Below are 22,810 nucleotides of genomic sequence, written 5' to 3'. Positions count from 1 at the left end.
ACCGAGCACCTGCATGTAAGCGCAGTCCCTGATTTACCTCCGTAACTGGATTTCTCCCAATAACTTGGCTTCTTGTGTGCACGCACAAACGGTGGATATGAAACCCTCACAGACAGAAAGAGGAGTTCACGCCATCATGCAGTCAAAGTGCTTCAGGAACACAATCAAAGCAGCTGTTTTGGCCCTTAAAAGTGTCCCACAATGCCCTGAGTGTAGCACATGACCGCCCTGTGAAGCATTAAAAGCTAAACAGACCGCTGCTATTTCTGTTATAGACAGAAGGCCTTAGCTGAATCGAATTGTCCACCAAGGCACAGGTCTCCTCATTATTCTCCGAGCCAGACAGATGGCTCAGATGGTTTTACACAGCACTCTGGTCCTGATGCACTACAAAAACACTCATTTCAGTTAGTCATTCTCCTTTTGTTCAGTCTTTCTAAGAGAGAAAAAAATGCCAACGGGAAGAGAAAGTCTCCCTTGTTTCATGCAGGTGGATGTTTGTGCAGCTGTGCAGATGCATGGTTTAACATTTAGCATGAAAGAGGTGATACCATCTTGAAATGAGTTCATTTAAAATGTCTTCTATATTCAAATTACCTCTGCATTAAAATCAAATTAGAAAGATCAAGTAATCTAAAAGTGCTTTGTTAACATAGATTTTTCCATTCCAATGAGGATTTTTTTCCACTTGATGAAATGGGGGAAAGGTTTTGAGAATGAACACCAAACTAAATGAGGTGTTAAAATGGACATTATCTGTCTGGTGACAGGAGGAAACCTATTACTGTGTAAATCACCATCTATTTAATTGTACTCATGGTTTCCTCTCAAGCACAAAAAGCTCAAATGAGTGCCAGGTCTGACTCGGCTGTCTCTCCACTTTCCTCCTTCTGGATCCCCTCCAAGCTCAGATTTCCCCTACTTCTGTCACTTTCATTAGCTCATCACAGCTGAAATTAATCAAACCTGTTCCTCCTTCTTTATCAGCTGTCAGATCATACTGACTGGAGAGTGTCTATGAGCCAGCTAAATTCACCACCCCCGACCTTTGTTACTGTTGCTATGCCTTTAAAGCTTCCATTTACTTTTTGAGGTTCTTAATTTCAGAGGTGGACAAAAACAGCTACTCATTGATTTTGGCAGCTGATATAACAACTGGCAGAGTTTATTAGCTGTAGATAACTAACTAGGGGAGCTAACATTAGCTCCATTAGTTGGTTGCAAACGCTGTCACAGTCACCTTTCTGATATCCAACAGATATTTTGAGGATGAGGGCTAACCGGTGTGTTTGCAAATGTAATGCTATGCTATCTTGCATAATATTCTCTTACTTAGAAGTAATTCTAGGTCACTGCTGTAGGTAGTAAGCCAGTTAGCTCGAAATGCTAATGTTTGCAGCTCACATTAGAGCAGATAAACATGTAACCCTTCAAGTTTCAGATTTCACATAACTATCAGTAAAGCTGTACAGGCATTGTTATCAATATTAGTCCATGCAAACTGTTAATATCTGATAGTTTAAATACTGATACAATGAACTGTTACCCTTAGGTCGCCCACTGCTATTCAGTTGTTAAATGGCAGATAGTATTTTACTGTTGCTTGGAGATCACTTATTTGCAGACTGCCTACTTGACTTTTGCACTTTGACCTTGATGAATGAATTCTTCATTCTAGCCATCCTGTCATACTGTCTGTTCAAGTCTATAAATGTTTGGTGCTATGTGTGTCTCTGTATATCCTGGCTACAAATCAATTTACCTGTAAGGGACAATATAGACACTTTGAACTTATATGAGAATATATGATTCTGGTGGAAAAGCCAAAGATACATATGTTCAACACAATCTCTTTTCAATAAAAAATAATATCAAATATCAGAAGAAAACATACATTTTTGCCTGTTTAAATAAAAAAATCCTGATATTGGATTTCAAGTCTCCCTATCAGTTGAACCACACCTCCTTTTTAGATTTTTTTAGCCCCCAGCATGATAAAACACAGCTCCAGGCCCTCCCTTTTTCCATCTCCCTCGTTGAGCTCAACACAGACCCAGTTTCTCTTTGCTCTCAGCCAAGCCAGTCTGCACCATCTGCACTGTGCTAGAAGGTAGACTAAATAAACTCATTTGAATTCATCAAACAAAGATCCAATAAGTCTTTTACACATTTTCATCCTATCTTTCACTTTTAAGAAAAATACATGCACATGCTTTCCTACATGTACCTTAACCCGTTTATGTTTAAGCTATTTTCTATGTCGGCGTCAAGTGGGAACAGAGTTGATTTTTTACAGACACTCTGGCATTTCAGTGGCTCGATACCTATTTTTGAATAACTTCTTTATGGCTCCGTTGAGAGCAAAAGCTGTAAGATAAACCAAACCAAGGGCTGTAAGGCTCCTGCATACAGAGACAGAGAGACTTCCATGAGTACACCACATATAACATCTAAATACTAAATCCTGTGCAAGTCAGAAATAAATTGAGATAGATATTTCTATAGGTGGCCCTTGGGTGACAGATGGAAATCACAACTTTATCTGGACATTATGGCTGCACTCACAGTACATCACTCAGTAGACATGACATTTATTTTCTGTTACTGGTACAGAGCATTATTTTTTCCAAGAGATGCGATCTGTTAAGTTCAAAGCACCAAGTACTGAGAGGAGTGTTTAAAAAAAAAAAAAAAAAAAAAAAGGTCCCTGCTCACAACCCCATTACCATGTGAGCATAATGCAAAAGAAAATGTAGAAAGTTAAATGAACAAAAAGTTTTATTTGTGTGTTCTTGGTTCTCTGTCTTTAATTCTCAGTTTTAATTCAGCAGTTATGATTGATTTACATGTTTGTCTTAAGAGTTTGTAACTGATCGATGGTGCTTTCTGTAAAGCACTTTAAAATCTGAGAACCTTTTCAGTTATCTATTTTTTATTTTGAGGTATTCCTGCTGATGCTGGCAAGACTGTATATTAGTGACTTAATCATGCAGCTTTAGATACGGTATCTTGGAGCTATAAGCTTGTTGCTTAGCACTATAAAAGACAAATTTTTGACTGTGGTGACCCAAGATTAACCAGTGTTGCACATTGATTGCATTAACTCCAAAGAGAGCTGACAGAGGCAGAGAGAGAGAGAGAGAGAGAGAGAGAGAGAGAGAGAGAGAGAGAGAGAGAGAGAGAGAGAGAGAGATGAGGAAGGCCTTTTTCAAAACTGATTTCAAAGCAGCAGGCAGATTTTTAGAAATGAAACATTTCATTGCTTTCTTCTGCATTTGTCAAAATACCTGTGTACGTCCTTTGTGTGTGCTCCTTCATTTTCATTTTGAATGGATTCATGTTTTCTTGATCATATGTGTTTCTGTGTTATTGACCATATTCTCTGTATTCTGCGGATATTCTACTAAAATTGCATTACACACAGCTATCTATAGATTCCTTTTATTACGGAGACTGTAATGATTGTATAGAGTGTAAAACCCAGATTTCCCGACCAATCAGATATCACCCTGTCAGTCATCTCCTGCCAGCCCCATCTTATCGGGAATCCCCAGGGGCTGGACAGAGAAGTGAAATGATGACTTTTAAAAAGGATTTATTCATTTATTCATAGGGCATATTAGCAATTCAATGCATTAGACTAGTTAAGTATGGAGCAGGAAAAAAAGTCACAATTTTGAGGTGATAGGTGTGAGGCAGGATGTTTTGAAAGCTATTTACATATGAATGGAGATATTTTCACCAAGATTGAAATCATCCCCTCGTTGTGACATGTCCATTCAAGATTGAGGCCTCGATAGAGTGATGGCTTCTGAGACCAATTCTTTCCAAGCAGTAATGGACACTAAAGTATCCCTAATTAATTCTGTAATGTTATCTCTAAAATGCTAATGGTCAGTATGAGCCAACCTACTATCGCTCCGCTAGTGAGGGATTCAATGTTAAATTCTAATTTGGGAACACCTGCTATTCAAATTGCCTTTGAATATTTGTCAGAGATAAAGGTCATTTTGTTTTCGAAATGGCAGGGTGGAGTCCGAGGATGGTGCCAAATTTTCCCGCTGGCGGGCTGGCGGTGCATCTGGGGAAAGAGCTGGTTAATAAATTGACTTCAATCCAGACAATCTCTGGATTGTCAAGCCTCAAGCCAGCACCAACGACATCCAATGAAAGGAACTCAAGCTGCTGAAAATCTAAATAAGCAACAATAGGATTGCAGAAGAAAGGGCACAAGGAGATGACATTAGCTGTATTAACAACAGGTTGATGAGCCAAACAGAAAAGACTGGCTGACTGCTTTCTGTGTGGTTGAATAAAAATATAGCAGATTTCAGGTAAACACTCAAGAGAAACAAAATCCTGCAAGGTTGGGTGGGGATGGGGGCATGGCCGAGAGCGTTGACTGCTTTGGTGTGACATCACAAAGTTACAGAAGTCCTGATGGCTGTGTTTAAGGCTCAGTTTCTGAATACAGGCTGTGTGCACTTCTCTGTTGACTGAGCGCTTTGATACTTTCACAGTATTAATATAGAACCTAGAAATGCTTTATAACTAAGACAGACATGGAAATACCTTTATACAATATGGGACCTTTAACACTGGAGGTCCATGGTATAGAGGCTCTGGATTTTATGGCATTTGCTGATAGTAAGAAAAGAATAGAATATCACCTGCTGGTTTCACTTGTTTATTGTAACCATTTGAACTCAAAAGGGGGCCTTGTTTGAGGTGGATGTGTTTTGACCAGCTGTATTTATATACAGCTTGTGAGTAAAACTTGGTCGGTTACGGTCTAGGTGACAATGAATTCATTGCAGCTGTCAGACTGCTGTCGTCCCATGCAACAGGGAGCTTGAATGGCTTTGCAGTTAATGAGCAAATACAATTGAAGGAAAAAAGGCCATTCATATGGGCTGAGTCCAGGGTTTATACTTGGCATCAGAAACCATGTCTCCATGCACTGGGCTGGACGACAGCGCTGGACCGGGGCGAGATGCTGTCACAATGTTGGCTGTAATCTCTGACCACCAGCTGCACATAGCACCTGCTTATCTCTCCTAAAGAGAGCTTTTTAAGGGTGGTCAGACAGGCACACACACAGAGTAAACATAAAGGCAGGACCTATTGATTTCTCCGTGGACAGTGTTAGAAGTGTAGTCATTTGACGGGGAGGTATTCGAATGCATGGATGATGCACGTTAAGGAACGCAACAGATGACGGCACCTGTCTGTCTCACCCTCAAAGACAGGCTCACAAAGAAACCCTCCTTTGCATCACATCAGCTCCGATGCTCACTTTTAATGGTCTTGAGCTCTGAAGCATGAAACTAACTTTGTTTTTCTGCAGCACAATCATTATTTAATCAGTGCTAAGAAAGGAGAACGGTGCTAATAACGAGGAGCTCAGCGGGCTGTTTCCTGAAGTTAATCTCCATAGGGGCAGCCAGGGGCACCTGGCAGGCAGAGAGACACGTTCCTGCGATTGAACAAAACATTCAAACATCCACCAGTCTAAATAAAGCCACCACAGTTATTCAGCCATATGTGCTAAAAAAAACTTTTGAGGATCCCTAATGAGGCAGTATGAGCAGCAGTTACAGAATAACAGTGCTGGGTCTGGGTCTGGCTTGTGATGGCAGCAGCCACGTGTAAACTCTGATTTAAAAGCAGCAGTAATCCATTAAAAAGGCAACAGTCATTCATTAATAATTCAGTATTTTATATTCAACAGAACATCAGAGACTGCACAGTAAACCATGCAGATTGCATACAACCTACTGAAAAGGGTAAAGATAATTCAAAGTCCCTATTGCCAGCTGTAGTAAACGTTGGTCTGGTCAGTTCACACAGTCTATTACACATGTCCACATTTATGTCACGACCGGACACTACAACATGCACCACGGGCACCTGTGGAGTTAACTACTTGTGTGCTGCTGCGGTACATCAGCTTGATGTTTCTATGTTTAAAAACTTCCAAAGTACAGTAAGGACGCAGGTTTAATATTAATACCTTCAGTTACTAAAAATATTTTCAGTTGCCACAAATGATCAGTGAACCTGCTTGATTTATAAATAAAACCTCTCAGTGTGTTATAATTTGGAATAATTAGCATGTTACACAATAATAATCCCATGTCAAAGAAATACCCGCCTGTGTGTGTAGTGTAGTGTAATTAATATGTCTCCACTGAGGCTCTGTACTTTGAATAAAAGAAATATTGTATTAAGCTGTGATTTAAATGGCCATACAACTTCTGTTATGATTTTATACTGCCATAAACACATTCCCATTGTAGGCAGGAAGTTAAAAGACAAATTTCAGTTACTTTGTTGTTGAAAAGCATAAGCTCAATGTTATAATGTCAAAAGGTTTTTAAATGTCTATAAAACCATGATATAGAACATCTCACACAATACAGGATTTTTAAATTCCTTTTTGTAAAACATGAGTCTTTCAAAATTTGCTGGAAAAACTCCACTGAGACTCAGTGTGACCTATCTACTAGTATGACCCAACTACTGCAGATCATGAGACTAATTATATATTCCACTGAGACGTTCTGTCCAGCTCTAACTTCAGCCTTTTTACCCGGTTGCTGATGGGCGGATGATGTTAATTTGGAAGGTCACAGGATAATGATTCCACAGGGCACTGGAAGACTCACAATAAAAAAAAAATCCTCCTCTTGACTTAAAAGAAGAATCCTATTTAGTAGAGGTAAGAGAAATTGTTCTTTGAAAAAAAGAACCAGCATGTAAAAAGAATACCAATTATTAGGTCAAACAGATAATTTTCAGTTCCATTAAAACTTTATCTGGACTTGAAGCACCAATACTCCCAATACAGAAATAAGTTCTGTGGTATTAAAAAGCTGAGTTCAAGATGAACAGCTCCTTGAATATCCTTTTATTAACTGAATGACTGAGCATTACGCTGGCAGAGTTAAGAGGAGTGGAAAATACTGGAGCAGAGACTGACGGACTGACAGGCCTACAGGCAACAGCCTCAAACTACGCTCAAAATAGGAAACTAGGAAGTTCATTACTCTCGATTAATAATGTCTTTCATCTATCACAGAGGAGATATTAAATCCTACACACCACTACAGTCACATGATATTCTGTATATAGAGACATTTCTCTCACAGGTTGAATATCTCATGTTGACACAACAGGTCAGACTGTAGTGTTTTGTTGAAGGATGCTGATATGGCACAGAATAACAACTGAAGCTAGAGTACTACAGTGGTTGTAAACCTCGGCACCAGCACTCGAGGCATAACAAGATGATTTATGGTCTCTAACAAGAGAGCTGGGTGACATACCAATACATTATTGCTATATAAGATGGAACTTTGGATGAGTTTTGGTTGTCCTATTATCGTGATATACCATACTGTATACTATACTATACTACACTATACTTGAGGCTGGATCATAGATACATATAAAAAACTATTTTAGTTTATCTGACTCTCAGCTGTTTGGTCATCATATTGGCATGAGTCAGAATTTCATACCTCAAATTTTATTGTATCTAAATATCTTATAAAGCCATACACTATAGCATATCTGCATTATACCAATATAAACAAATGGCTCTGTACAATAGTGGGTAAACAGTTCAATGTGTTCACGATTTTTTTAACAAAGCTGGACTGAAAACAAACTGTACAAAATTCCTTATTTAGTCTTACTGAGGCAGTAATGTATTGGTTTTCTTTTCTTTTTTTTTTCAAAGTTCCACCACTTGTTATACATGACTGTGCAAAATGCAAATAAGAGACAGTGTTTCTTAAATGAATAAATTAATTACCTTGTTCTATAAGAAAATCCTGATCTGCACAAAACTACTATTCTGCATGGCGCCTCACTGTTGTGGCTTACTGGGACAGTTCAAAACCATCATTACTGTTATTAGTAAGTCAAAATGTGTGTGCTGAAAAAATAAGTTAATATATAATAAGTGACTAAATTGTGGCCAACTGAAGTGTTATCCAAACACCTCAAGTGGCCACAAACTCTAATTTTTGAGGGCAAACACATGCATTAGGCATAAACCGAGACATACATGAAGGGTTTCAGTCTAGACGAGCACCTGAATTAATAATTATTAATGTACAGTTTTATATTTTCAAAACAAAAATCAAAAAAGAATGGTCAAAATCAGTGCAGCACTTTTAGTCCCTCAAATGCGTCAAGCCCCAAGCATATTGGATCCAATGACTGCATTCAAGATGGACGATATGACAGCTTCTCAAAAGTGGAGCCAAAACATCTCGATCTCCCCCTGGTCCATGGAGGAGGATGGGACACGGGCCAAATGAAAAAATCAAAGTGCACGTCAAATACATTTTCCCCAAAGATGGTTTCTGTCTTTAGGATGTAGTTCTTATCAAGCTGATATATGTTGAAGTGTTCATTTTTCTGATAAGTTTGGTTTTAATGAGTTATTTCATACTATAAAATGGGAGCGTGACATTATGATTGACAGCTATGACTGACCCGCTATTGGGTTGGGCCAGTGTAAGGGCAGGACCTCAATACCACAGCTCCACCATCCAAACCGCAGATTCTGGCTCTAAATGACGTCACCAGCACAAGATGGCATCGCTCATCATCCAATTTTATGTACATTAATTGATTGGATCCCACACTCTGCCTAATGCAACTTAATGGCATAGACATTTCATAGTCACAATGTCACGTCCTGGCTAGCCTTTGTTCCACTAGCTTTTGTAACTCAACACAACTAGTGCAGCGTCCATTCAAAATGTATCTGCCAGTAGGGGCTGATTTCTTGGCCAGCATTAATCTAGCTGGCAGCTTTCTTAAGAGCATCATCCAAACATCCTGGGTCCTGATCAATACACACACTGCAGGGTGAGTGGTCAGTCGGTCTTGTCTGTTACTGCTGGAGTTGGCTGCTGTGCTTGGTGACAGCGTAGAAAGCGCCATCACGGTTGAGTTCCGCCTTTCTTAAAAACTCTGGCAGTAAATTGTCCAAGTGTAGTTTAGACTTTTTCTTCAGGTAAAGTAACATGTCTCAAAGCAACGTTTGAAGCTTTCATAAGAACCGCTCATCCGAACAAACTTCACACTCGTGTTTTGAAGTCAATCAGATTGATCAGTTGTCTAAAACTGAAATAAAAACAGACAGATATTTCTCCATTTATAGTTAGATTTCTCTTTCATTCAGCATTTTCATCTGTTGTGTGTTCCTGGGATTTACTTTTACTTATCCTGAGATTAACTGGTATCCACCTTTGTGATTTTAATAGAGCTAAATGATTTTATTTCTGAGCACAGAAAAAAAAAATTCAGTTCCCACAAAAACAAGAACAACAAAAAAAAAACTGCAAGCAAAGTAGTGCGGGTATGTAAATCTTCATAACTTGGTTTTGTCCATATTTGTACAACTCACCAACACTTTAAAATAATTTATCTATCTGTCCTGCTGTTACTACACACGTCTGAACTAATCGCAACCCCCTCGACGTTGAGTCGTGACATTTAGCCTGAAAATGTCTAGGGTAGGGCTTGTGGGAAATGTCTGATGATGTTTGTTAAAGGCCAATAAAAATATCAAAAGTATAACAGTATAGCCTATATACAGTATTTACAGTGCCACAACATCATTAGTCACAATTAGACAGTGGTTTTGAGACATAAAGGTTGACACAAGGACAGAGTCTCCTACCACCTTCATGGAGTATCAGGTAGTATTTTGATGTCACATCTCCTATAAGGTGTCAGAGCAGGTGACCTGTAGTCACCCTCTCTCTGTCCTTGTGTGCTCGGCCTCAAGGCAGGTGATTCTCAACAAATAAAAATAGAAGCCCAACTTCCCTTTCTGCTGCTCTAAATCTTTCATATGTTAAAAAATAGTGATCTTGGTTTGCAGCCCAGACTTTGGCCTCAGCCTCTAGCTCCTCTCTGTCTACCCAGACCTCCCCCTGGTTTATCTCAATGTTACGCGCTCCTTGAACACATGCACTTATTAAATGCTTATTAGCTGAACATATCACTTGGACACAAAAAAACTCTTTCATGTCGCGCTTCAAAGAGAAGCGTCACTGTTAAATCCCCGGGATGGCTGCGTGTTGTTTACCTTTACAATCCGCCTTCTTCCTCCTCCTCATCCCCTCCACTGTTCTGCTATAGTTAGCAGTCCTATCAATTGTTGTCAGAAGGTCTAAAGCTCCTGGGATAACAAGGATTGCAGAGAGGAAAAAAGGGTGGGGTGTTAAATTTAGTGGACTCAGTCAGGAAGCTGCGGATTTTCTGTTTTCTAGGTCAGGTAAGTGCCAAGTCGGCCAGAAGCCTCTGACTGAGACACATGGGGAAGCACGAACAGATAGAAGACCACTGTCTGAGGTGAGGGAGGACGGGAGGACGAGAGCGCATCTTATGTTTCTCCCTTTAAGTTCAGCGGAAATATAGTGTACATTAAGTGCTGACATCCATCATTCCCTCAGATTAAGTTTCATCTTGTGTTTGTTGTCGGTACAATGGTTTAACACTCATCATCAGCACGCAGTGACTGAAAAAACACACACACACTCACTCATGTACACACTCTCACAAATGCTGCATTTTAGCAAGAGTGCTTTGAGAGGGGCAAGCGAGGCAAACACACTTTCAGGGTCTGATGAACATGTCATCCAGGGAGAAGAAGGAATAATTTGCTCTTTCATTTGGTTCATTCCACTGGATGTCTTCTGTTCCACAGCGGCTGCTGTCAGCCTGCAGGAGATGAAAGTGTTTACTGAGCTTGGCCATCCATTTGCACAGCTCCAAGATGCACTATTATGGCAGGCATGACCATTAATGAGCACAGTCATGGATCAGACTTCTCCGAGACCGAGCTGGGCAAAGTGAAGAAGGAGGTGTTTCTGTACAAGTGTAAGAATCTTTTCAACTACGGATAAACACAAATGACTTTACAATACATGTTGACACTTTCAGTGCAGGCACATAAGGACATCACGTACACTTGCACACACAAACACACATTACTCTGATACTCTGTGAGTGCCTCAGTCTCTGACAATCTCTGAATATTATACAGGGATTTGGTGTAACTCAGGGAAAAGCCACAACAGTCTGAGTAATGGCTCCATGTTAAAACTAGAAGGCATAATAATAAGGATGCTCCAATGCAACTCTCTTTTTCCCAATTTGAACACCTGTATACCTCACTGCATGGAACTCATTAGGATGGTTTTTATGCAAAGTAACATGAGGTCAACGATTCCTGTGACTAGAGCTTCAACAATTATTTTCTTCATCATTTAATCTGCCTGTCATTTCCTTGGGGAATCATTTAATTGTTTTGTCTATAAAATGTCAGAAAGTAGATCAAAATGGCAGGTGGAATTTCCCAGAGTACAAGGTGACATCCACAAATGTCTTGTTTTGACCAACCAACACAAGATGTTCAGTTAATTATCATATTTGACTCACTGCAACAAATTCTCCAATTTGAAAAGCTGGAGCTCATGATTCTTTTTTTCATTTCTGCTTAAAAATGAACAATCACAACAAAAAAATTAACCAACTATCAAAATAGTTTCTCATTAATTTTCTTTCAGTTGACTAATCAAATAATTGAATAATAATTTCAGCTCCTACTGTGATGCTAAAAAAAAAAAAAAAAAAAGAGAACTCCATCGGCTGAATTGAAGTGATTAAACACAGAATGACTTTGTCATGTCATGGCTGATACACGATCAGTTTAACATGGTCAATATCAATCCCATTACTAATCCAGTGTATTAGATCGGGCCGTTCTGACTAATATTCCATAATTAACTTTCAATTTGAACTACTGGTTTTTCTGGTGGCATAAAACTTAAACAATTTCCTCAGAGGAAAAAGAGGCAGTAAAGCCAACTTCAAAATAGAGTGCTGAATGTCTGTAACAAAAGCAAAACTTAAGTAAACAAGATTTAACTGATGTAAAAGTCTTAAAATGTCCTCAGGGTGAAGACACCAAATGGCAAAAAATTGCTTTCAAAGCAAGAATGTATAAACAGGCTCGCCTCGAGTCCACGCTTACCTCCAATTTATATAAAACACAAAGAAAGACTTTGAAGCCACTCGTGTATGAAGGTCGTAAAATATAAGGACAGCATAATGAGGATGACATGCATCACACAATGTAAAGGGATTAAAGATGCACAAAAAGTGCCTGAAGGCTTATCTCAAGAACATTCTCTTTAGGCTCACTGAAGATGTGAGAGGTGTAAGTGCATGTTTCATTAAAGGTGGAATATCTCATACATATTCATCAGAACTGACTGAATTTGGAAAGCTGTTATCTCATATCTTGTTCTACTGTATATCGTTGTGATGGAAATACATGCTCTCTGAAGACTCAAGGTGCCATGACCTCACAGAAACTGCATAATATGAAATGTCATGAATCAGCGAGGGATAAAACTGACCATTACAGTGATTGGCATCCTCCCTGTTACCTTGATCCCGCTCTTGTTAACTACAGGGATTGGATATGGTATTTTAGTTCCTGCATCTGACAGCTTGCAGCTCTGGTCATTCCTCTGTTTGGAGGTTTTCATTCCCTGAGCTCTCTGTTAAAGGGACTATCACTCAGTTCACCGTTCATATCCCTGTGGGAACAACCACAACACTAACATACATATATTTGCTCTGTCAAATATATAAGCACTTTAGTTTACAGAACTGATTCACTAAGCCCTGCCCCCTTACTGTCAAGCCTTTCGTTCTCACACAGCACAAAGGCAGTTTACAGTCATGATAGTGGCAGATTTACTTAAAATAATTAGTATGTATTGAAACAAAGATAGACAAAAAGAAGGCTTTTCATTTCTATATGGCAACCATCGACTTTCCCGCTTGAGGTGACATCTGTAGCAGATTTTAACAGCTGTAGCTACCAAGGTCATTAAGCTAAAGTTTGCTCCAGGAGTTAATTGAAAACAACATCTCCAGCTGACTTTTGAATGTTTGCAGCTGACTCATATTAAAATAAAATAAAGATCTTAAATATGCACTTGATGTCTACATACATGAGAAAGTACAAAAAAAAAAAAAAACTAAAGCTCAAGGCTAAAGCTACATGCGCCAGGCAAAAAGTTAGCATCCTCACCAGTTAATGGCCCATGTAGGAGTGTACTGCCTTTTAGGGCGAGGATTAACAGATGTGTTTTGTAAAATGTAACCCTATCTCAGGGATAGGGTTGCTGGGGTCTAAAATTCCCCATATCCAACAATAAAGAGGACAGAGCTGCTACCATTAGCCTAAATAAACCCTATTAGCTTTCACAGTGAAGATGTACTGAACAAACTACTACATAGTAAATCTGCTAGACACAATGAAGACCAATAACTCCACAAACTAAGTAGTTAGTTGATATGATATGTTAACTTTTGGCCTGTAACACTCCATTATTGTGGACGTGACCGCAGCCTCTTTTCAGTCAATTCCTTACCACTTTGTTGTTGTGAATTTGGTTTTGGAAATGCTAAAAGATAATACACCACCCTCCAAACTCTTTAAATGTATAGTTTCGTTTTTACTACAATTTAATACAGGGCTGGGCAATTAACAGAAAACTATCAAAACCAAAAAGTGTCAAAACCGACATTTAGCATTAATCAGTTAATTCAGTTAACATTTTCCCCAGTGCGAGGATTCATGAACGTGCCTACACCCCGTCCAACTAGCGTTAGTCCGTGTTCACTCAAAGCAAAGCTGATAGCAATATGAATGACACAAGGGCGAACACTCAGCCTCAGGCTACGTCCACACCAACGCGTTTTAGTTTTCAAACGCATAACTTTTGCTATGTTTACGCCTGGTGCCCACACTACTCTGGAGTTTTCCAGCCCCTTAAAATGAGACTTAAGGAAACGCTGCTGGCACCATTATAGTTTGAAAACTGCATTGCAGTCTAGACGGGCAGAAATGGAGACTTTAGGAAACGTTGATGCAGACACCCACATTGTCTTCCTGATTGGGTCTTATCAGTCATGACTACTACTGATGAATGCAACATGTATAACGACCAAAGGTAATACCCTCAACTTGTTTAATCTCTTGGAGCACAATCACATTGCCAAATATGAAACATGCATAGCTCAATCATTTATTAATAGTAAATGATAAAAAAAAAATTGTGATATTGATTTGAAGTCATATTGCTAACCCCATATACACTGCTTCAGGCTAGTTGGGTAAGCTTTTGTGACACAATTGCTGCATGGAAGGTTGCTAATGGACAATTGCATTCAATTCTACTGAAAACTTTGATTAATTCTGGCTAAAATGCAACGAGTCATACCCAAAATGTCAATTTATAGTATCTTCAAATATCTTAGAAAATTAAATATCTTAAAAGTCCCTCAGCCATCCTTGTGTCCACTCAAGGCCAGCTGCACTGCTGATGAAAGGACACTGAGTTTGCGGGCTGATGGAATCCTTATCAGAAATTTTAAAGCCAAATGAGAGTCATAGTTATCATAGTTCTTTATCAGATTTTAATCAGAAAATGTAACCTCATCCACAGACAAATGCTGGATACTGTCACAGTTTTGCAATTCATTCTCCACGGAGCTAAACAGATATCAAAAATGTGGAGGTGGAACAAAACTCTCTTGTTTCCGGCTAACACAGCCAGCGAAGTTAAATAATACAGGACATGTGAACACTGAGAGTTCTGGTATTCTCCAGGGAAGAATGGTGGGAACGATAATGAATGCAAGGAAGAATTTAACCATATTACTAATGGGAAATGCTACAATACTCATGATACATTTCTCATTAATGTGTGTAGTTATGTCTAAGTACAAAGATGGGCTTTGGCATACTGGAACGATGATGAAATAAGATGCACTGCGGGTAAAAATTTTTAGAGGTCCTGACAGCACTCTGGCACACAGCACTGCTGCCATTCTCATTTTCCACCATGTATATTATATTTTCTTGGCAGGAATGTTAATATTAACGCCTCCAAATGGCCTATTTCTTCTGGGCTCTGAATGTGCCCAGCCATTTTATCAACAAAAATATAGATGGGTAAAATTATAAAATTAAAACAACACAAATGGACATGGGGCATTACAAGATTTCTGAGCTCTCTGGATGCTCCTCAAGTCCTGAAGCTATCCTATTCACATTCTCTTGCTTCTTTCCGTGACTATGCAGTGGATCTTTGTACTGTGAACCCGATAGAGGTGTAGTGTAATGGAAGAGCATCCGTTTCTAGGCTAATAGGTTGCTGAGGGCTACACTGCGGCTGGGCTTTGCTGCAAAGCTGCACTCTGCAAAGCCAAGTCTCATCTGAGCTCTTCACACCTGCAGCCAGAAGGTAGAGACGAGGGAGAGGCTGTCAGTCTTTAGAGGAGTGTTGCCTTGGAGCCCTGCGGGGCGAAAGGAAAGCAGGACAGAAAACACTAACAAAGGCTTCATCATCTGCTGACCTTTCCACCGATGCTTCCCCCGATATGATGAAGGTGTCAAAGCCTCTCTTACTGCCCTCATCTCTTTCTCTCCTCCAGTCGCACTTATTTTGTACCGTCTGTCTCTGTTCCTCTACCTTTCTACGTCCATCACACTCGGTCCTAATGAGGGTTTATTCCCACTGAAGTGTGTGTGTGGTGCAGCGTATGAGGATGTAGAAAACCACCAGCTGAGCTCCTGCACAACCCCCTGACCTTCCTTGTCTCTCTCCATCCGCCTCCCTTTGTGCTTTCCTGTCTCTGTTTAGATGTTTACCTGCCCATCTGACTATTGGCATTAAGGAGCTGTCACTAAACTCCTGTCAGTGCTGATGACTGTCACGCCCCCCCACCCCACCACCCCCCCACAAGTGTCAACTCATCCCTCAAGCACTCAAAGCATAGGCTTTAATGAGCCCTGCAGCGGAAATGGCAGTCCCATATGCCGTCTGAGATGAGAAGATGGAGTGACAAAGGGGGGCAAAAGTGTGACACTCAGGGGGAAAAGGGAGAGGAGGAGAGGGAGAGCAACAGGGCTGCAGCAATTATCCTTACTCTGGTGCTGTGTATGGCCATCCTGCCCTCTGGCAGGCATGTTACAAATGAGCTACAGTATATATCCTCCATTGCTGTGGAAATAATCACACCTACCGACCATCACTCTTCACCCCCACCTGCTACAGGACAGATGCTCCAAAACATCAGGGAGAGAGGTGAAGAGAGACTCTGCTCAGAGTGGGGAATTCACACAATATTAATGCCATATTTTATTTTTCATAATACTATATTACATTCCCAACACAGGTTTCTTTACTGCTGTGCCCATAAAACACGCTTGAATTGAATTGTGAGAGGAGCAGAGGGGGATGGAGACAGACACTGTCTGAAACAGCCTGATGTATCAAAAGGAGGGGAAGGGGAAGGAGACAGATACCTGCACTGAGACATCAGGGAGGTGCAGGGGGATGATCTGCCCCAAGACAGAGAGACAGAGAGTGAAATATGAATAACGCCTATAGACTGCGCAATTTTTGCCATGATATCACTTTCCTATACATTTTTTTTTTTTTTAGAGGCAAGACACAATCCCTCGACTTCATATGAAAATCTGTGCCAGTGCCTTTCACAACAGGCCAAGTGAGAGTTTCAAACACATGTGAGATGTCAAAGCCATTCCAACACATTTGATTTAATGAAGGTCAAAAATAAGATGCTCTTTAAGTTGGAGCCACTTTAAATGCCTTTAAGATGTTACTTGAACTGGACTTCTGGATTCCTATATTTCATTGTTTCACTGATACCTTAAACAACACGCCACACAGTCATTATATAAATGTGGTAAAGTCTGGGCTCATCAATCCAAAACGCTGTTCCAAGATCGCACTATGAGACACGACCATCCATGGCCGGTCTGGAGCTTTGCCAACTGAGGACAGCTTGAAGCAAAATTCAGTTGACGGTGTCAGAAATTTTGGACCATTGTGACTGCTGCTGCGACGTACATCTACACATATACAGTGCAACATGAAATGAAGCATGACACACCAGTTGGCTGCCATTTTTGAAATAAGATTTAAGGAAAAGAATTGTGCGCACACAAACCAACACGAAGGAGTAGAGAGGGAAAAAAAATGTGTGTGACTCTGCAAAGACGAAAACCTTGTGGAGCTGCTTTTTCAAAACATAAGAACAGTGCAGATGGATGACACAAGCTGCTGACATGCCTCTGCACTCATATACATTAGCACCATGATTCATTCATCACACAATCTGACTTGCCTCTAACTGATATCTGACACAGACTGAGACAGATTTTTAAATCAGACCCATCTCACAGTGTGATATGCAATAAACTTACACTATAGTTGTTGCTGCACAGTCTAAAGGCGCCTTAAATACATTCTGGACCTGACCTGGATGTTTATCGGTCAATGAACACAAAGTAGGCTTTTCAAGTACGCAGAGAGTTTAACTTACTATTTGGCATATGTTTATAGTTTGCACAGCTGTAACATCAATATACAGTGCATTTAAGGCGCTATTTGTAAGCCAGCATTAGCATAAACAGCTGTTTACTTACCAGTCTAGAAGAAACATTCTGAATTTAGCACTGTTATGACCCAGAGGTCATTTGGAGCACATTTCTGATGTGTAATTTGTATGTGCTTTAATGTTGTGCTTGTTGGGTGTGTGTGTGTTGGGATGTAGGTGTGCAGGGGCTGATTGAATGATTAACTGTGTGAGTTTGTAGGTTGTTCCAGGGAGCTGATTGGTGCCAGCCTCCAGGCTTGCAGTTTTAAGGCCGGCTTCTTCCAGCTTCTGCAGGGGCTCATCTCTCTCCACTTCCAACCAACCTGCCAGAACAACATGTTCTGATATTGTATATAGTTTGCTTATGTGAAATGTCAGCCCAGGTGCCGTAGGGGTGGGTAGCAATTTTCTTTAACTCAATTTTCTCTACTTAGTTTTAGTTACTTCTGTTTGTTATTTTGCTGTTAGCCCACCCTGAAGATAAAGAGATCTTGAATAAAAACCCTAATGGGCTGTAATTCCTTGTGGCAGGTGGTTCCTGGGAGCTGGGAAGGGGGGAGTCTCTCAGTATTCATGTTGCGCCAGGGTTTCCCAGAGGCCGGGTCGTAACAACACCAAACTTCGTTCCTTTACTCACCAAGAACTGTCTCAAACTGAAGTTAGCACGCTAACCACCTAGCCCTGGCCTTGCTTTGTCACTTTCCAACTCACTGTAGACTCCAATCTGTCCTAAAGATGTAGCATTGCTCAGAGTTCGTATTATAACCTCTTGGACTTTAAACGCAACTATGGACGAAGCTCTTGTCAAGTGACACCACCACCCACTTCCAAATAGCCCCTTTAACAAGCAACTGCCAGTGTATTCTACATCAATTTGTGTCATATTCTGATTGTTTGGTTTGTAATTGTGGGTCACAGCAGCAGTCACATTGCGAGGATTTGGTACTAAATTTCTAAAAATGTCAGAATTTTGATGCAGGTTGATGTTCACGAAACGTCAATGGACTTGTCTCACAGTGTGATCTCGAACAACTCTTTTTCTTAAATACTTCCCACAGAACTGTCAACTTTTGTGTGGGATGGCCCAAAATCACACAAAATCTCACAAATGTAATAGAGGGACCTTCAGATCAGTTGCACAGTTTTGTGTACCCCCTGTTAACATGACAACAGTTTGTGACAGAAAGTGTCTCACACAGTGCAGCAGTTGTGAGATTTTCAATATCTTGCAGTCTGCACAAGCTTTAAGACAGGGGAAGATGACACAGAAAGAGGCTCTTGTGTTGAAAGAGTGACAACAAGAAGACTGGTAGAGAAAGATACCAGCATTAATACTGTATGTATATTTTTTTTTTAAAAAGGGAGAAAGAAAGAGAGAGAAAGTCAGCGGAAGAAGAACAGAGCAAAACCAGTGTTAGCCTCATTTGCAGATGGCTTTTTTCAAGAGGGGGTTTCCTCTGCTTCCCCTCTGGCAGCTTCCCCTCTCTCAGCTCCAACCTACCTCACGACTCCCCGCTCTGTGACAACGACTCCCCCAACACACATTCTGTCACTTTCACAAATGCACACCAACACATACAAACACACGCACACGCACAAACACACACACACATATATATATCTACAGTACAGAACACCAACTTTTCTTGGAGCACCTACACACTGGAATATACAGACCATGTTTCATAGTGCTACAGTGTGAGATAAATAACTCTCTCTCTGTGTTTGTGCCTGATTCTGTCCTTTGTTTTTTTACATTTCTGACACACACATCTTTATGTTGCTTTTGCTGTTCATAATTTTTAGACTGATTTATAGCTAAATTTACTTAAATTATAGTTCGTTTTGTCTTTTGTCAGAATGCCAACCAGAGGTCACGGTTTACCCATCTTATTTACTTCCACCTATATCACTGCTCACATACACACTGACAGGCTTTAGTGGGAAGCTGAGGACTCGCGCTGATAAGTATTCACAAACAGCAGGAACACAGAGTGAGGACGCAGTGGGCCAAATTACACAGACGAGATCACCTCCAACAAGGACAAATTTTCTCAGGACATCTGCTAGACTATGTGGGTGAAGTTTGACTGTATGTGCATACACATGTCTCCATAAAAGTGTGTGTGAACATGACAGCATTACAGCTATTGCATAACTGGAAACTATTTCTTCAGCCTCTTGGATGAAGTAGGTGGCTTCAAGGGAAATAACACCTTCCCATTAAAACTTGTCTGTCACATCCATATCGGTTAATTTCAAGCTCTGTATGTTTGGATTTTAAAACCACAAACATTAATGCACACTAATTTACAAGTGGCACTTCTTCCATAAAAATCTGGACCGAGTGTAAATCAGTATTCAGAACATCTGGGTTGCCCTGCTTCAGCGTCTGAAGTTCACCCTGAACGTGGTGTATTTCCCACCCTACTGCAGATTCCCTTTAGTATCATAAGGAAAGTGACAACAGCTTGAGGGAACAAAGCAATAAGTAAAAATTAACATAAATTCACATGGTAATGTATTCAGCATTGGGCAATGACTTTCCATATAACAGAGGGACATGTATTTGAAAAAAGATTGTGTTTTGAGAAGCAAAGCAGAGAGAATTGCAAAGGCGTGCACAGACACGAGTATAATGAACAAATATTAGGCGTGATATTTGGGATTCAAAATGAAGATAAACTATTCCAATCTCCTGGGTCCAATTGTATATCAACACGCACACACACACACTCTGCACCCTAAATTCATTACTGAAGTCTCATAGAGACATTCAATACGAACACAAAGGGATTCTTCAACTAACAAGTGGCCCACAAGTTAATCCAAAATGTCTGTTTTATCAACAATGGCCGCCGATGATAATATTGGCACCTGAGACATGGTTGAAAAGAACCGCGATAATTTGGTTTCACAATATGCAGAGACATGCCAGGTTGTCCTCCCCACTGTATTCAGAACCACTATTGAGCATGATGAGAAATGTAGCCACAGTATTGTGCTGCTCTGTAATTAAATGGAGACGTGGGGTCAAAACTCCCAAAAGGTTCACTGGCATAAGATGAAAAGTAAATTGGTTATCCTCGTGAAAGTGACTTTATAGAGACAATTACATAAGCCCTACTTATAACTATTATTAAAATAGAAAAATTATTTATCTTGGAAGCACCATAATAAGATGAGAACTAAAGTGCAATCTCTCACAGGCTGCTCTGCCTCGCCTTCTCTGATTCTTCAGTGGAGATAATTGCTCAGCTGGGTAATTGAAGGTACAGAACACAAACATCCACTGCATGGAAAGTGGACGTTACATTACCTTTCCAAAGCTCCCTTTCCCAATGGCCCGCAATATCTGGAAGTGGTCAAAGTTCACTGTGAAGAGAAAGAAAGAAAGAGAGAGAGAGAGAGAGAGAGAGAGAAAGAACCCATTAGCATCATTTCTGCTAGATTCCGCTCCAACACATCTGATTTAAATTGAACCAATGACTGTGAGGTTCAAGTGCTGATTTTGAACATTAATTTGAGGGTTGTTCACATCTACATCAGATGAGCAGTATAGCTAATGCAACCCTCTGTTTAGTCCCCCGCTTTAATGGAAAGTAATTGAAAAAGTTAACATATTTCATAGTTAGTTGCAAATCCTTTGCAACTGGCTGAAGTCTTTGAGTTACAATCAGCAGCAGACTATTCCCTGCTGACGCTCTGCCAGGAGTGCACTTCACAACCATATTCACTTCTTGCTTGCTTTGCTTTTGATTTTAGTCTGGTCCTCAGCAACGCACGCTCAGCTGGATTGAGGTCAGGTGACTGACTTGGCCTGTCAAGAACAGTCTGTTTGGCCTGGCGACTTGTCTGTAGGAATAAAATCATAGCCCTTCTGATTTCTACTGCTATAATTGGAGATCATTTTGTGTGTGTGTGTGTGTGTGTGTGTGTGTGTGTGTGTGTGTGTGTGTGTGTGTGTGCGCGCAACTGCTCCATCTAAAAAAGCAGCAGGCAGTATGGAATTGGACCTATTTCTTAATTAGGCCTTTCAATTGATACCAAATTTGCCCGTTTCAGATGTTTCTGTCTTATTTTATCCTGGCACATGTACTGTGTGATGTACGGTAATGCTGTGAAGAGGCTGTGGCTTCAGTACAATCTGCTAAATCCAAGGCGCTTTAGTGTAGGTCTCCTGTCTTTTAAAATGTACACTGGTTGTCACATCTCATTCAACTATCTTGACTTTAGCTGAGCGCTGTGACACTGACCAGGTCACTGGAGCTGCCATAGACCACAGCAAATTAATGACTACTTTCCAATTACTCTTTCCATGGTGTCCAGTATACTTTTATTATATAGTATTCTTTTTTTTTTTTCTCTGTTTCACCTTTCTTTTTTAAGATTTCAACTATCAACTATCTGACTTTTTAGCTGAGCTCAGTGAAAAAGATCGCCAGGGACAGAGATGGTGGTACGATGGCTCATTCAAGGTTTCAAATTCTGATTTCAATCTTTGAAAACTCAATCTGTGCAATCATAGCCAAGACCTTCCTGACTAAACTGATCAGAGAGAGCAGGTGGATCCTCTGGGATGAGATCTTCAGAGTCCTCCTCTTTTATGTCGAATGTGTGGAAAGAACAGAGGGACCTCACGTATCCAGAGCTCCTGTGGGGAGGCAAAGCACTCCTGCTTGGTGGAAACCTTCGACAAACACTCCCAGTGGTCAAAAGGGCAGGGGCAAGCTTGCAACACTCTGAACGTGAACATGAAGACAGATGAGGCTGAAAAGCACTATGTCCTACTACCTCCTTGATTTTTATGGGAAGGTAAAATTAAACACGGGGAAGTGAAGTTCATCTTCAGATACCTTCAGAATACAGATGAAGGATCTCAATACTCAATACTCTCAATACTCCCGTTCCCTTCACCTGGAAGTAGTGTCAGAGAGAACCTTCTCAAAGTTTCTATATTCTTGTATTCTTATGTGCTCCTCTGAACAAATATATCAAAGCCATCAATGACATGTGTTTGGCTGAGTCCCCTGGAAAAGAGAAAGTCTACATTTCAGTTGTTTCAATGCTAGAGACAATTACAAAGAGGCACTGCCTGTTCATATTCCTATACATTGACACCCTCTGGAAGTACTACCCATGAAATTTTATTTAAAACATGAGCTGCATCATGCTGCAAGCAGGTCCTGACCGGACTTTAGCATGGTTGTGGTACAAATGATGTACAAGGTCATTGAGGGTGAGATTGCTGTAGGCACAAACAAGGGGTCAAAGGGTCTTTCTACCAAGTATT

General features: G+C 40.4%; 1 protein-coding gene across 1 annotated transcript in view; it reads right to left on the bottom strand.

Annotated features, from left to right (window-relative positions):
• The window catches only part of LOC130181265 (serine/threonine-protein kinase 32C-like), a 76,768-nt gene that overhangs the window by 28,838 nt on the left and 25,120 nt on the right, over positions 1 to 22,810 (bottom strand). The window contains exon 2 of the mRNA XM_056395261.1: positions 20,837 to 20,892. Within this exon, the coding sequence (XP_056251236.1) occupies positions 20,837 to 20,892 (56 nt within the window). The remainder of the gene's footprint in view (positions 1 to 20,836; positions 20,893 to 22,810) is intronic.

The sequence above is a fragment of the Seriola aureovittata genome, chromosome 14 (assembly GCF_021018895.1).
Source record: "Seriola aureovittata isolate HTS-2021-v1 ecotype China chromosome 14, ASM2101889v1, whole genome shotgun sequence".
NCBI classification, from domain to species: Eukaryota; Metazoa; Chordata; class Actinopteri; order Carangiformes; family Carangidae; genus Seriola; species Seriola aureovittata.
Note: the sequence above shows the minus strand (reverse complement) of the source record. Positions and strands in the feature narration are given on the sequence as shown.